Raw genomic sequence first — 15238 nt, forward strand, 5'->3', positions numbered from 1 at the left:
TAGAGTGCAAGAGAATGGCCACACCCCTTGCTTTGTTTGTTCCCCTTGACTCTATCTGCAAACTCCAGTCAAGGGAAAGTTTGTAGCTGAGTTTCCGGAACCTCCTCAAAAGTTCCTTCAGGCTTATCTTTCAATTGTTTGGTTGTATTATAGTTTTATCTGTAAGTTTCCTGGAGGGCGATGTAAAGGCGTCTAGCTTCGTCGACGCATGCGCAGATCTCATCGTAACATTTATAAGTTAAATGTTCCCTCCCGTGGGGCTGAACTAGAACTCATTGCAAATTCTTCAGCCCCAGGTACAACATGGGCAGGTTTCTGGATGGGGGGAGGTTGAGGACTTCTTGAGAATTTGTGGCAAAGGGCCAGAGGGCTCGAACCAGCCCTGCCACCAATGATCTTTAAGAAGGGGGAAAATTGCCCGATCTTGGGGATCCCACAGATTTAGCCCCGTGTCTTCCCCATGCACGGGGAGCAGCACCTACGAAGCCCAGTTCCAACTTTTCATAGCCCAAAAGTGTTTAGAGAAAGCCTGCCAGCAGAGACCACCCAGACGTTGCCCCCCCCCCCCAAAAAAAAGAGAGAGAGCATAATGTTGCTAAAGATTACCGACCTGCTGGCCACATCCATGGCTTCTTTGTTGGGAGGGGGCACCAAGAAGCAAACAGAGGGAACCATGGCCTCGTTCCCAGTGGGGCTGATCACCTTCCACTTGGTCCTCTGAGAGTTGTCTTCCAACACACATTCATCGTTCCGGCAGATGGTGATCTGTGCAACAGGCCATCAAAGGGACACTGTTGTCCCGGCAGGGGACCCAACGACACCTTGCCGACCCTCCTTCCCTCCATGTAGAGCCCGTGCCCAACGGCTCCTTCCCAGATCCTTGGCCCCTGGAGAACTGGTCTACCTTCTGTATGGAGCCCACCACCACCCAGGCCCTTAGTCACCCAGAGGCCCGGTCAACCTCCATTCTTCCCTCGGCCGATCCGCGCAAGAGTCAAAGTCTGGGCGAGGCTTAACGGCACCTCACCTCAATTTGGCGATAGTCACAGATGGCCCGCACGGAGATGGAGTTCTTCAAAGCGTGGTCAGGGTTTCGTGGCTTCAGCTGGATGATGCTTTTGGACCTACCCACTAAGCTGGCCACCGAACTCTTGGACCGGATCAACTGCTCCTTTTCATCCTGTCCAAAATGAAAAAGTCAAAAGGACGGTTGGAAGAGGAGGGAGACAGAGAAGGGGACTCCCAAAATGGGCGTAAATCTCACACCCACCACACTTTCCACTCTGGCAGGTGTATTTTGGGAGGGGCTCTGTGTGGATGTGTATCAGCCTGGGCGTGCGTGCATCAGCACGCTTGCGTGCAACTTTTCCAAATATGGGCCAGAGGGAAGGAGCACAGAGTCAATCCGAGTCCACCCCAAAGGATTTGTCATTTCATCATCTTCTCTGTTCCCAGACCCACCCCGGAAACAGCATGCACAATTCAGATGTTACTCCCCCCACACCCAAAATTTCAGAATTATCTGGGCAACAGCGATCCAGAGTGCAACAAGACTCAACCCTAACTCCGTTTCACTAGAAAGGAAAATGGCTGGGTTTTGCAAAATGAGGGAGTAAAAGCAACATCACAACTGGGTGGGGGGAAAAAATTCAGGAAGTTAACCAATGTACATAAGCACTTTAAAAACTGCAAGGAAAAACAGTGCTGCAATTTTCAAATTGAACAAGAAAGAAAGAAAGAAAGAAAGAAAGAAAGAAAGAAAGAAAGAAAGAAAGAAAGAAAGAAAGAAAGAAAGAAAGAAAGAAAGAAAGAAAGAAAGAAAGAAAGAAAGAAAGAAAGAAAGAGGGAGGGAGGGAGGGAGGGAGAGAAAGAAAGGAAGGAAGGAAGGAAGCAAGGAAGAAAAAAGGAAGAAAGAAAAAAAGGAAGAAAGGAAGGAAGAAAGCTTAAAATCAAGCTACCTGTGCCTGTCCCAGGGGAGCATGATTGGAAGAAATACAACTTTAACTCACTCATTATGATCAAGGAAACGTCTCTTTCACACACAGGGGTCTAAGCTTTCATCTTTGACTCTCTCTCTCTCTCTCTGCAAAAGCCCTGCAGCAGAAGCTGTCTCACACAGGAGAGCAAGGTTACAAGGACCCCAGTTCCAGAGCCCTTGAAATGGAGCCAAGGGAGGGCTCAGCTCAGCATCCGTCCCCTTTCGTTCCAGCCATAAACCTTCCTTTGCGGCTGCCAACTTATGACAAGATGAGCGGCAGGGCTACTTTGCATCGGCCTCTCCCAATGGCATCAGCGCTGCCCCCACCGGCCTGCGCCCAGATGGGCCACCTGCATCTCCTTTCTCCTCCTCCTCCTCCTGAAGCATCAGGTAAGGCTACCCTAACCTCGCACGCAGCAGTGCTAACAAGGACCCTGAGCGTCCTCCACACACGTTGTTCCCCACCCACCCACCCCAGCTGTCGAGCCACAAAGATCTTCTCCTTCCTGAACCTCTTCTCGTGCCCTCTCGGATACTCTGAAGATTCCGCCGTCCCGCCAGAACCATCATCACAGTCCTGGGCAATCTCTTTTTCCTGGCACTCCCTTTTAAACCTCTCCATCCACCCGCTCCTCTCAGGAAACCGACAAGTCACCCAACAGTGAGGGGACTTGCGAAGGTCCTGCCTGCGGAGGGCGCTCTCCGCCCCACCTCCTCGTCTCCAGCGTCGCCAACTGAGGTCGATCAACACAATGGGGTTGAGAATCTGGTGTTTCCCTGGCATTTGGGCAAGGCCCAGTGATGCTGTGAGCAATGGCAAAAGGCCAGACAGATCCCCATGTTGACCCAAAGCGGGGTCCACTCAGCTCAGGGGCAACATTTTCAGCCAGGTCCCTGGAGGGAGCTTGGGGCGTGCCTCATTTTCCCCTGTGTTTCCCCCTCATCACCCTTTAGGGCCTCCACTGCATTATCTCTCCTGAGGGCTTTACCTCCCTCATCCACCTTGGGCCCTCTTCCTTCGGGTTGACCTCAGATCCTCCAGTCAGCATGCTTTCTAAGCAATGGAAACCTGGCTGTTTCTAGCTGCTCTTCCACCCACTCAGCCCTTTCTCAAACATCCCTCTCTCTCCCAGGACCTTCTGTGAAGACCTACTAGGGCAGGAAACCTTTCACACGGCCATCCTCGCTCTTGAGGTGACCCCGTTCCTCTTCTTCAAAGCCAGCGCCGGCAACTGTTCTGCCTCCTACCCCACTGGGCGTGAAATGCAGGCGTGGCAAAGTCCTGGGCCCTGAAATACTTCCATTCCCCACACAACGTCTTGCTTAGGGTTAGTATATGTTCCACAATAGCACTACTCAGTGGCAAAGCACATGCAGGCTGAGCACCGCAGCTGCCAGCTAGCAGACAACACAGGGCGAGGCGAATCGATGGGCTGGACCGCGGTCAAACAGGAACCCGGTGACAAGAAGGGCACATGCTTCCTAAGGGAAATCCTACGTTCCAAAACCACGGGCAGAAGAGCCAGCCAAGAGGCCTTCCTTGCCAGGGATCCAGAAGAGCTCTCAGCTGTTGCGATGGACCCCCAAAATGGGGGGGGGGAGAGGCAGTGATGTTGGTGTTGGGTTGGCATGGGACATTGCCACCAAGCTGACAGAGGAAGTGGCCGGAGGAACCAGGTCAGCAGAGGGAGAGGAAAAGGCATGCCAGGGTCACACACAGGGAGGTGTGGGTGTAGGTTTTGCTATGGGGTGGAACTCATACACGAGGATAGCTCAACAGCGCAGATCCAGGAGGAACGAGATGGCGAAAATAGGAAGTTCTGAGTGGGGGGGGGGGGGCGGCAGCACATGCCTTATTTTTCTTTACAGCCCAGAGCCGTGAGCAACCGTACGGCCGACAAGGGGGACTCTCTCCCGAGAACACAGGGGTCCCAGGGGAAATAACAGGCTCCGATTCCCAGAGACAAGTTCAGGTGAAGCAGGAGGCCTTGAAGGCTTCAGGACCCTCTGACCGCTTGGGGAGCCTTCCTCCTTGACCCCGTCATGCCAGCGTGACCCTGAGCGGCACCCAACCATTACCCACCATGGAATCCTGGAGCAGGTCCTCCAGGCGGGTCAGGCTGGTGTTGCGGTCGCACGAATACTTCCTCCTGATGGTGTCCTGGAGGTTCTTCAGGTAGGTCTCCGACTCTCGGGCGTCGCTGAAGAACTGCAAATACATCATATATTTTTTTAGCCTTCACGGAAAAAGCGGTCAGCCAAGAGTTCCCCCTAAGACATTTTAAGTTACTTTTTTAAAAAATAATAATTCAAGCTGGAGATTCTAAGAAGACAGCTGAGACCCGCTCAAGAAGAAAAGCAGCAACAGGGAAAACATTCTCCACCGAGCTGCTTTATTCGTAAGACCTTAACACGGCTCGGCCTGTTGAGATTCTGGTTTGTTAGAAGAACCACAGCAGGCAAGGGTGGAAATTTGCACATGGCGCCTGTCGGGTGCTCTCTCTCTGGCCACAAAGAGAGGCCAAGAACTTAACTTGTTTTCATACTTGTAAAGCAAGAGGAAGAGGGAAGACGGGATCAGGGTGTGCTAGGGAAGTAAGTGCCAGCACATGCTCTCCCTTCAAGCAGGAGCACAGAACGCATGTGCATGCATGTATGCGCACATGTGCAGTTTGGCCCTAGCGTTGCATGATGTCTTGCATTCCCAAGCTCAGGGGCCCCCAGCAGCCCTCAGGTGACCTGGGAGCCCCCCCCCCCCATGTTACCTGGAAGTAAGCCATGTTCTCCTCCACGTGCTGATCCACACAAAGGCACAGCTGCTTGATCCACTGCCACTGGGTTTGCACGGCTGCGCTGTACGCCTGGGAGAAAGACAGCAAAAATCTCACTGCAGGGGGGCAGCTGGATTCTGCCCAACTTGCTGGTAGCCGCCCGCCCAGACTTCTGGCCAAAGAAAGGACAGGGAAGGTCAAAAGCTCACAGTCAGTGACTTGTGAAAGAAAGGAAGGCCTGCCCTGTCTTGTAAGTACCACCTCCTGCACCCGCTGCATCCTGTTGCTGAGCAAGTCTCTGGACCGTTTCAAATCCAAGGGTCACAATCCCCTGGGAGAAATCGGGGGGAACCCGAAGAGAATGTGTGGCTCCCCACCGCCCACCCTTCCTAGCCCACCTGGAACTCTCTAGTGTTCCATAAGGCACATTCCCTCCTCCAGAATTTGATGCAAAAAGGGGTCCCCCCTTTCCCCCCCACAGATGTACACAGAGCACCCCAAAAAGAGTAAGACACTCCAAGAACAAACTCATAGCCTAACCAGACACACCTGAAGAGGAGACGGAAGGGGTTAGAGCGCTACATGGCACATGCCTGCACATCGTAAAGCCACAAAGGGGCATTTCGCCTAAAAGGCACGGGGGCCCCAACGCATGCACACCAAATCCTCCTTTACCTCCACCGTTTGCTTGGCTGGGTGGTTCTCCAACGACAGAATCTCGGCCGTGTCTTGTAAGGAATGGAACACATCCTGTTTCTCTTCCAGTTCAGCCGTCAGCTCCTGCGCTCCAGAGACAGAGAAGAGTGAGTCCTGTTTCCCACAGAGGACCCAGCACCCTCTGCCAGGTATAGCGAGACTGGCGCCACGCACTGATGCCACGGCCCTTTGTCACTTTCGTTTCCTGCTTAATATTTCTGGAGCCCCCTAAGAGTCTCCTCCCTCCCTCTACCGGCTCTGCAACAGCAAGCAAACAGGTGAAGCAGCCAGAGCACTGAAATCCGGACCTATGAAACCCCGGCTTCCTTGCCCCTGCTCCATCGGAGGAGATGCTCAATTCCAGGTGCCTGACACACCCTTGAACACTCTTGCCTTGAGAGTGGGGCCGGACTCAAGAGATAAAAGGGGAGAGGAGACTTAAAGTGTTCGCCTGGAACTCAGGGGTGCTTTGAACATGAGAAGCGAACAGCCTGGGATTAGACTGCCGAGCGCCAAGCGTGGCTTCCCAGGCTTCGTGCAAAAAACGTCCCTGTTGGTAAGAATTACCGCTGGCTCCACCTACTTTGCTTTGGCTCCACCCCTGTGCCCTTAGCCCCACCCACTGTGGTTGTAACCTATCCTCTCCAACCTGGGGTTCATCCCTGGGGCTGAAAACACCTTTCCTGGCTTCTGTTTTGAAGCTTCCACTGCAGGGTGGGGAAGAGAGGCTTAAAAATAAAAAAATTCACATTCTACCAAAGGATCGGAAGGCAACACACACCACTGAAGGTCTACATAAACTGCACTGAAACCTTTTCTAAGGAGGCCAGAACCCAGTGGGAAATCTGGTACTCCGTGAGGAAACGCCTCCCATCGTCTTGCCCTCTTCAACCCCCTGCCACTCACCAAAAAATAATTCCTCTTGGCAGCCATGTTGGGGTTGTTGTCGCTCCAGTCGTACGCCAATTCCTCCTCTTCTTTCTCATTTAACCAAATTAACTCTGCTGTTGCTCGGGAGACAAACTCGTACAAGCTTTGGAGGTGACGCAGTCGGAAACTGGAGGTTTCCTGCAGAGAGGGGACATCGTCAGCCCTCGGCCACCCGAGGCCTCCTTCCCAGACACCCTTCTTAGCAGGCTCTGCTTCCAGAGAGTGTCACACTGTTCCACAGCGCCTTTTCCACACACTCCAAAACAGTGTTTTACAATGATGGACACAAGACATCCACCACACCCTTCTTCTCAACAGCATTGACCCAGTTGGGCCACAGGCAGGAGGAACTACTTCTCCACAGAGAAATAAGATGCAAACTAAAAAGATCAAAACACAGTATGGGCACAGATGTGGAAACATATAGAACATCTGGCAGTAGTTACATCAAAACTCTGTCCGAAAGGCTCCTTCCTGACAGTGATGCAGCTGCTATCCTATGCAAAGTGATCCCTCGTGCCTGGTGCTACTGCACTGGGGGGGGATGTCCTTCAACAAGAACATAATGAGTGCACTATAAATGTGTTGTGACAGGATAGCCATTCAGCTTATGTGCACTGGCTGGGGGTCGCAAAACAGAACACAGAGTGAATAGAGTGAACAATAAAACATTATTGCTTTCGAAAGCAGAGAACCACTATCATACACACAGTATAAGAGTAAAGTGAGTCTCACTGAGTAATAAAACAGTTGCTCTTTTATAGCTCCAAGTGGAAAGTTCCAAAGTAACCACAGAGTATGTGCAAGGATGCATAAATAAAAGCAACTACTCTACTCTACTCGACAGCTTTCTCTGGCTGTTCGCCTGATCAGGAAGTGTTTTATCTATTATACTGCCTCTGTTCAACCTGTCCCAGGGAATATAAACTTCCATGACTGCTCTGATGCCCAGTTATGGACCCTTCCACACCCCACATCCTCTCTTCCACCTTAAATGCATCTCTGCAGGAGAGGAGTATTTTTAGGCTCACAGGGAGGATGCGGTAATAAATGGGGAACAAGGAGCATGGGGGTATTTATTGCAAAATGAAAGCACCACATAGAAAGAGCCTCGAAAGGGAAAAGGGGGAATGATAAGGAAAGAAGGTGCAATGAGCCCTTCTTGTGATCTTGGAACCTGTTATCAGATCCCCCAAGATCCTCTGACCCAGAAATAAGCCCACAAAACACACTCACCATCAGCTTGCCATACTGGACTTCCAGCTTACCCAGCGTCTCAATGTAACTTGTGCGGAAATTCTGAGACATTTTATTCTAAAATGGAAAGGAAAGAGAAGACAAAGTGCCATTCACAAGGCAGACAGGTAGGAACAGGGGTCCCCCACCCTCTCCTCCTCCTTCTCCCCCGTCCTTCCAAAAGCAGGCATAGAGAAGGAGTTGCCCCATCAATGGGGATGCGATTCACTTGTCCCTCTGCACGATCAAAGCTCAAAAGCTCAAAATCCCGACACTGATTGTCCTGCCAGTATTTTATCCATAAAGCAACCAATAGCGGCTACATCCTGTTCCTCCCCATAACATGAAGTTGGGGTTTGCAGGACAAATTAAGAAAGGGATGGATGGATGGATGGATGGATGGATGGATGGATGGATGGATGGATGGATGGATGGATGGATGGATGGATGGATGGATGGATGGATGGATGGATGGATGGATGGATGGTTTGTCAATGGACGGATGTATGGATGGACGGACGGACAGACGGACTGACTGATTTACTGTCATCCCTTGGGAGACTTCCCAACATCTCCGCATTATCAGCCTCAAATTTGGTCAAGTTAGTTCTGGAGACCTTTCCTGAGCAGGATCTCGCTTACCTCATACATTCGGGCCTCCTTCACACTGGACCCAATGTCTTCTACGCCACTCTGGATGTGACGCTGGACCTCCAGCTGAGATTCGACACTTGGCAAGTCACTCCCCCACTCGGCTCGCTCCAGCTTCATCTGAAACAAACGGGGAAATGGCAGCTGTCAGCGTTTGAAGACAGAGAGGTGAGAACAACCGCTGAGTTCAACCACTTGAAGGGCTGTCGTACGAAAGGAGGAGGAGAGTTGTCCTCTGTAGATTTAGAAGGCGGGACTCAAAGTAAAAGATTCAAATGGCAAGGAAGCACATTGTGACTAAACATTAAGAAGAACTTCCTGGAAGGAAGAGGAGTTCAACAGTCGAATAGCCTGCCTCAGAAGATGTTTGATGCTCCTTCACTAGAGGTTTGTACACAGAGGCTCGGCAACCACCTGTCAAGGATCCATTTGCTGTGGGTTTCCTGCATCAGCTTGGGTTGGACTAGATGACCCTCAGGACCCCTTCCAGCTCTAAAATTATACGGCTTCATGACTTGTCAGTCTAATAACAAGCAAACAAGTGCTTCAGTGCCCTCTCTTTGTCCATCTTTGCCATCAAGAAATGTACTAAAGTGTAGTCAAAGCTTCTTCTGAAGTTTAATGGGAACAAATCTACTTTCCTTATGCCTGCATGATTTGAACAGTACAACCTTAATAAATATTGTTCCCTACTGTACACCACCCAGAATAACCTCAGGTGAGATGGGCAACATCAAAGTTAAACAAAGAAACAAACAAACAAACAGAAGTTTACAAAACTAATCAGAAATATTTTTTAGATGCACTTGACACCAAATATGTAAAACGAATGAATGAATGAACGAACAAACGAAGGGATCGAACCACACAGGGAAACCTGCGTGGCTTCCTCCTGTCTCCTCACACACCTGCATCTCCTCCACCCAAGAGAGCAGCTCATACACGAAGCGGAGGTTGCCTTCATCTTCTGAGGACGAGACGGCCACCAGTTCTGCGCGGGTCATCGGCTTCCGGAACCAGGAGGTAGAGGCAGCAGCGGTGGTGTGCATCCCCTTCAGTAAGGGGTCGGCCTTAAGGTGCCGGGTGCTGAGGGAGGAAGGCTGGACCAAATCCAACGAGGATGGAGAGGAAAAGTGCCCCTTCCGGTAAAGGTTGGTGCACTCAAGCCTCAGGGTCACAAGCTCATCCTGAAGGCGCACGATCCTGGGAAAGAGCCACATGACCGGGGGGGGGGGGTGAGAGAGGAATCTGGTCACCACGGAGTGACCAGATTAGAAAGCTGTGGTCCACGAAAGCAATGAACGTCCTCAGGCTGGTGCACACAATATCCTGTCTCTCTCTTGCACACACGCACACATACACACACACAAACACATGGAACATACCCTGACGCTCTGCAGGATTCCTCTCAAGAGCTTCTGGGAGGGACCCAACGCCCCAATCCCTCCCAGTACATCTGCCCAACCGCCCCTCTGCTCCTGAGGACACTTCCAAGGGCTGTTCATGACCTATAAAGCCCTCCACAGCTCGGGTGCCAGGCAGTCCAAAGTCCTACATTCTCTCGCCAGAGGGGCCTGCCCACGGCTGGAGATCTTTGGGGGATGCTTTTCCCCCAGTCCTACCGTCCCCACAGACAAACTGCTCAGAGCATGAGAGAGGGCCCTCAGGGTGCCAGCTCCCCAAATATGGACCCCCCACCCCTTCCACAGAAGTTAGGCTGTCGTTTCCTCCCCCCCCCCCCAGCCTGTTATATCTCCATCACCTGCCCAAGACAGACCTCGGGCCCTTAGCTGTCTCCTCTCTCATGGGAAATGGTGCCAATTCCCCCCTTTTTTATTGTGCTTTTAAATGTCCAAAGCCTGTTGCTTTAATAAGACACATTGTGTTTTAAGATCATAACTTCTAGTCTTCCTCGTTTCATTCATGGGTCTTCAGGAAAAGTGAGGATCTAATTGGAATCAACCCAGTCAGTCATTTAACTGGATTAATTAGCCTCACACGGCAAGAATTTCACTGAAATTCTCCTTCTGCTTTAGATTTCAGAAGAGGGATTCGATCCACATCTCCTTCGCTTTCACGGGGAGCCAAAAAAGAAAAGTTTGGCTCGCAATATCAGCTTGGCCGCCGACTCCCTGCCTCGATCCACGAGGGGTCTTGGGCTGACCCTGCTCAGGAAGCCTCCCTTCTAAGAACCCCCACAAGGCTTAGAAGGCTGAGCCTCCCTTCCTTCTCCTCTGCATGAGCACGAAGCATCCTTCCCCTCGGCTGCTCCAGTTGCCCACCTGCGAATTATGAGCTCAGCCCCGCCCTCGCGCGCTCCACTCACTTGAAGACCAGCTCTTCCAACTGGTAGTAATTCTCATCCCGTAGGATCTGAACATCCACCTGCAATTGGCGGAGAAGCCCTTCGCACTCCTGGAGGTACATGACAACGTCCGACTCGTACTGCACCGGCTGACCTGACCCCAGGTGGGCTTCATCCTGGTAGGAGGGGATTGGAACTCGTGAAGAAAGTGCACGCTCTTGAGGGATGGAAGGGGCCCACAGAAATCTGACTCGTCTACTATTTTTATTCCCGACACGTCATCATGTCACTTCTGACTTACAAAAAGCAATGCTATGCATTAGCGTCCACCATGTCTTATTACTAACTGGCTAACCAATACACAGCTGGCTGGATAGCTCAGTGGTTTAGGCATCTGGATGCACATCCGGCGGTTGGGAGTTCGATTCCCCCACTGTGCATCTCCTGGGAAAAGAACCACCCTGGGTGGCCTTGGGCAGGCTGCACAGAAGCCCCAGGACGCACCCCTGGAAAGAAGGGAAGGGAAAACCACTTCTGCATATTCTCTACCTGGAAAACCCTGGAGAGCATTACCATAAACACTGACTTGATGGTGCATGATTATGTATACAGTACAACCTATACACACTGTATAGAAGGCTATCACTCCTAAGCCCCATTCCGCCGTTGCCTAAACTGTTGTGGTGTCACGGAACGTTCATCAACATTCCAGTCAATCCTGGAGATAATGTCAGCCAACAGCACATGATCTGACATGACTGCTCATGTGAGGAACACGGAAATCCCATTTGGCCACACCAGACATGGAACTGGCAATGGGGCAGGTTGTGCCTCTGGAGCAGAGGAGAGGAGTCAAGAAGGAGCTGGTGTAGGAGAAGCAGTGATGCTAAAAGGGTGAGATGTTGGGTTGCAAGGAAGAAAGAACTGTGAGTGGGCATGGGGGCTCTGGATTACGTTATCAATTTGTTGCATTGTTTTATTAAGCTAGCCCTACTCAGTACCTAGCCACTGAACCATCCAGCCAAACCGGCCACAGGTCTTTTCCAAATGCTTTTCACGCTCTTCACAAGCCAAGCTACCTTGACTGGCCGCCGGCCTGATGCTGAGACCCAAAGGCCAACCTTGGAGAGGTTTGGAAGACCCGAAGGAGGAGGAAAAGACTCACTGCCTGCAATGTGTTCCTTGCCAAGGTGAGCTTCTCCTCGCAGCTGAGCGTCCCGTTCTGAATTTTGTTCGCAATCTGCAGTAGCAACTCCAGTCTGCAAGGAAGAGTCCAGTCATCAATGCTCAGCCGAAGCAATCCTGACACTGTTTATTTATGTCTACTTATTGATTATAAATAAATGAGAATGTATTTTCTGTCCACCAGAGCTGTTGCTTCGTAGTAAGGGGACCCAAGGGAAGCTGTTTGCCTTTGAAGACAATCCCAATGATTACAATGGCTTCTGATCTGTCTCAGTGTTTGACATAACAGCTTCCGCAACCCAGTAGTGGACTGGTTTGCAACCGACAAGCTAGCAGGGATCAGGGACAGGCCGCCCTCTGCTTGCTGCATCACCCCAGGGCTCCCTCCCTCTTGTGCCGGGCATGGGATAGAAGCAAGTGGTCTACGGTTCCGCACGGCTTCATTCAGAGAAAGCAAAGAGGATCTCCCTCACTTTGAGCATCCTGCAACTTGGAGGGAAGGCTTCAGCGCATCCAACAAAGGGCTCGGATCCCCGCGTAAAGCTGGGTAGTGGGAGATAGCATTTTATAAAAGCACTGCTGATTCTCGTGGTTCCAGCGTGCCCTCCTTCAAACTAGCAAAGGGCTTCACCCAAGCTGCTGCTGACACATTCTCACGACGCGGCATTTCCCCGCTCGCCACCCACCTTTCCACCGCCGGCCGTAGCAACTTCTCCCGCTCCAGCATGTCAACGATGAGCTTGCCCCACTCCTCTTCCACATCGTTAGGATGATAGCCCTGCGGCAGCTTAATGCGGCCAAACTCGATCCAGGCCTGGGAAGCACAAAGAGAAAAGCACCTCTTTTCACCCAGTCTTGATGCAGGATGAAACCACCTCGGCCAAGGTTCTCCTTCCCTTTCCCTTCCCTTCTGGGGGGCCAAGATTCATTTTCCCTTCCCCAGGTTCATTTGGTTGCTGCAGCCGTACAAAGCCGTTAAGGAACTTAAGTGTCTGGTTCAGCCTATTTCCCGCATGTGCTGCTTTTATATTTGTACGGCGTAGGCATCTGCACTGTCCTTTCAGCAACAAATCTACATCCTATTTGTATCTGAAAAGACAGAGAGCAGCTTAGAGATGTTTTAACAAACAGAACGAATCAAGACTCCTTGGGGGGGTAATGAGAACGACCTCTCAGGACGCAGGAGATCTGCCGTTAAAAAAATTAATTCTCAACTCCAGAAAATACCTTTTGCAATAGAAGACGGGCAGTTTAGGGGAAAAAATTCACATCCAGTTAAGGCACTTTCACCAAGGGGGGAAAAGTGGTGGGAAGTTTTCCAGTAAGACTTGTCCTGACAGTACCATCTAAGACAGGAGTGGGCAAAACAGGGTGGGTGGGGTGTTTTTCCTGCAACCCATCTCCCCACCCACTGCCAACACCCTGAAACACGCTGCACGCTGCCTCTTCCTGCTGCTGAAAGCTGGCAGCCAGCCATGAAAACCTCTTTTAAAACAAACTTTTCCTGCCAGGTTTTAAAGGTGTTCACGGCTAAATTTCAGCATCACCGTCTGGGAGGGTGGGACCCACAGAAGCGACCTTCAGCCCCCGCTGTCAGTCACCCTGGTCCCAAGAGACAAGAGTTGGGCGTTTAGCTACATTCCTGCCATTTCAAGAGCAGAAGAAACACGGAGCACCCTCTTAGAGGAAAGTCACGGGTGAGCAATGAGGGGCCAGACCCAAAGAGGGATGGAGTAGCTGTCTTGATGGCAGTCTGCTTCGGGAGAGTCAGCAGCTGATCCCCGAGGCTCTGTTTCTTCTGCCCTCAAAGTAGCCTTTCCAAGAGAGGAGCCGGTCCACTTTTAATGTTCTATCCCTGACCGTTTCATTCCATATTTGCTGCTACTAGAATCCTGATAGAAAGCCAAACTCTTGTGTTGCAATTTACAATGTACAGACAGCGTATCTTTTAATGCCACGCTGAAGCCAGATTCTTTTAAAGCAATTCATGGGTGGGTTTTTTTCTATTGTAAAAAAAAAAGCTGTGGCTTTCCTTAGTGCTTATTGCTCACAAACCCGTCTGCCCACAAACGCCTACCTCCAGCAGTTTGTACAACTCTTCAATGTTTCTTTTCTCCTGCTGTTTCGCTGGGATCTCTGTTTCTTTGAAGTGGATATATTGGTTATAAAGTGCCTGTAAGAACAAGGAGTTAAGGAGTCCTCTTACTCGGGGCGAAAAGAATATATACAAATCAAACAGCTATTAAGCCATAAGGGGAAAACATCTTATTCTCACCTACAGGTGAGTCGAGTCTTGTTAGGAAATGGCTTCAGAGTGCCAGAAACAGGGGACGGGTCCCACGGAGGCCGGGCCCTTTGCCCTTCCCCCACAGAGTCCCAACCACCACCTCAAAACACTTTCCTAAGTTCCAAAACAGAGCAAGGGGAGGAGAGAAGATTCTCCTGATTTTACAGATGGGGAAAACTGAGGTTGAAAGAGCGTGTGAAGTCAACAGCCATGTCAGCAAGCCCGCCTCAGAGGTGTGCTTCTCTGACATCAAAACGGAGTGGCCGTTCTCAGGGTCATTATCAAATACTCCTAACCGTTGGTGATGTGAGCAAGAAATTTTGAGCATTTCAGCTCCGCAAGTCCGGCGGCTGTTTTGGGTCCTTCCCAGATCGCACCTTCCTTCCCCAATCAAGATGTCCACATAACAAGAAGACAGCGGCCACAACCCTGCTGAGGTTTTATACCAGCACCCACTCTGCCGATGTAAATTGTATCTGCAAACTGCAGTAAGTGAAGAAAGTAGCACAGGCAGGCAGGCAACCCCGTCTACAACAGAGAACTAAAATGTTGACCAATCCCGGTCAAAGAGATGGAATTGACCCAAACCACTGAACAGGTTTCACTTCCATTTAAAAACTTCAATAAAACAATAAAAGATCAAGCTTTTGACAGGGGAAAAAAAAACACTATCCTGGATGTTTGTATCCAGAAGATGGCAGGATGTGATTTCCTCTTGACATTATTTTATTTATTAAAGTTTTTACTTGGAAGCTAAATCCATTAAGTTTTGGGGGTCAATTCCATCTGTTTGACTAGGATTGGTCAACTTTTATTATGATCCAAGAAAGTAGAAAGGTTTTCAACCGCTAATGTCTCCATGGGCAGGACCTGCCACTGAAGTTTATGCTGCTGGAGTTTCACCAGTGGGCATAACTCCTAGAGGTTTGGTTTCTACGCCAAGCTATACATGACACAAGCTGAAAGGAGGACCACCACCACCACCACCCCGGGAACTCCTGGATCGATTGAGGGGTTAAGGGCTCTTTCCATCCCGAAACGACACACTTCTTGAACTCATAAACAAATTAATAGGATGAAATTAATTCAGAGACAGAAAAGCATGACATGAATCAACCTGAAGCTGAGATCTCTCCCATCACCAGGGTGGAGGGAGCTGGCTTAAATTTGGGGAAGAGATGCCAGTGATGTCTCTGAGG

At 50.6% G+C, this 15238-nt stretch overlaps 1 protein-coding gene across 17 annotated transcripts in view; it reads right to left on the reverse strand.

Annotated features, from left to right (window-relative positions):
• Window positions 1–15238, reverse strand: part of MACF1 (microtubule actin crosslinking factor 1) — a 241253-nt gene that overhangs the window by 121259 nt on the left and 104756 nt on the right. For all 17 annotated transcript variants that reach the window (XM_072980349.2, XM_072980350.2, XM_072980348.2 and 14 more), the window contains 13 exons: window positions 13830–13925; window positions 12439–12566; window positions 11733–11826; window positions 10589–10743; window positions 9171–9465; window positions 8254–8382; window positions 7612–7689; window positions 6352–6513; window positions 5425–5529; window positions 4744–4839; window positions 4062–4187; window positions 1028–1180; window positions 611–765 (listed from right to left, as the gene is read on the reverse strand). In XM_072980349.2, coding sequence (XP_072836450.2) covers window positions 611–765; window positions 1028–1180; window positions 4062–4187; window positions 4744–4839; window positions 5425–5529; window positions 6352–6513; window positions 7612–7689; window positions 8254–8382; window positions 9171–9465; window positions 10589–10743; window positions 11733–11826; window positions 12439–12566; window positions 13830–13925 — 1772 coding nt within the window. The remainder of the gene's footprint in view (window positions 1–610; window positions 766–1027; window positions 1181–4061; window positions 4188–4743; window positions 4840–5424; window positions 5530–6351; window positions 6514–7611; window positions 7690–8253; window positions 8383–9170; window positions 9466–10588; window positions 10744–11732; window positions 11827–12438; window positions 12567–13829; window positions 13926–15238) is intronic.

This window comes from Pogona vitticeps, chromosome 9 (genome assembly GCF_051106095.1).
Source record: "Pogona vitticeps strain Pit_001003342236 chromosome 9, PviZW2.1, whole genome shotgun sequence".
NCBI classification, from domain to species: domain Eukaryota; kingdom Metazoa; phylum Chordata; class Lepidosauria; order Squamata; family Agamidae; genus Pogona; species Pogona vitticeps.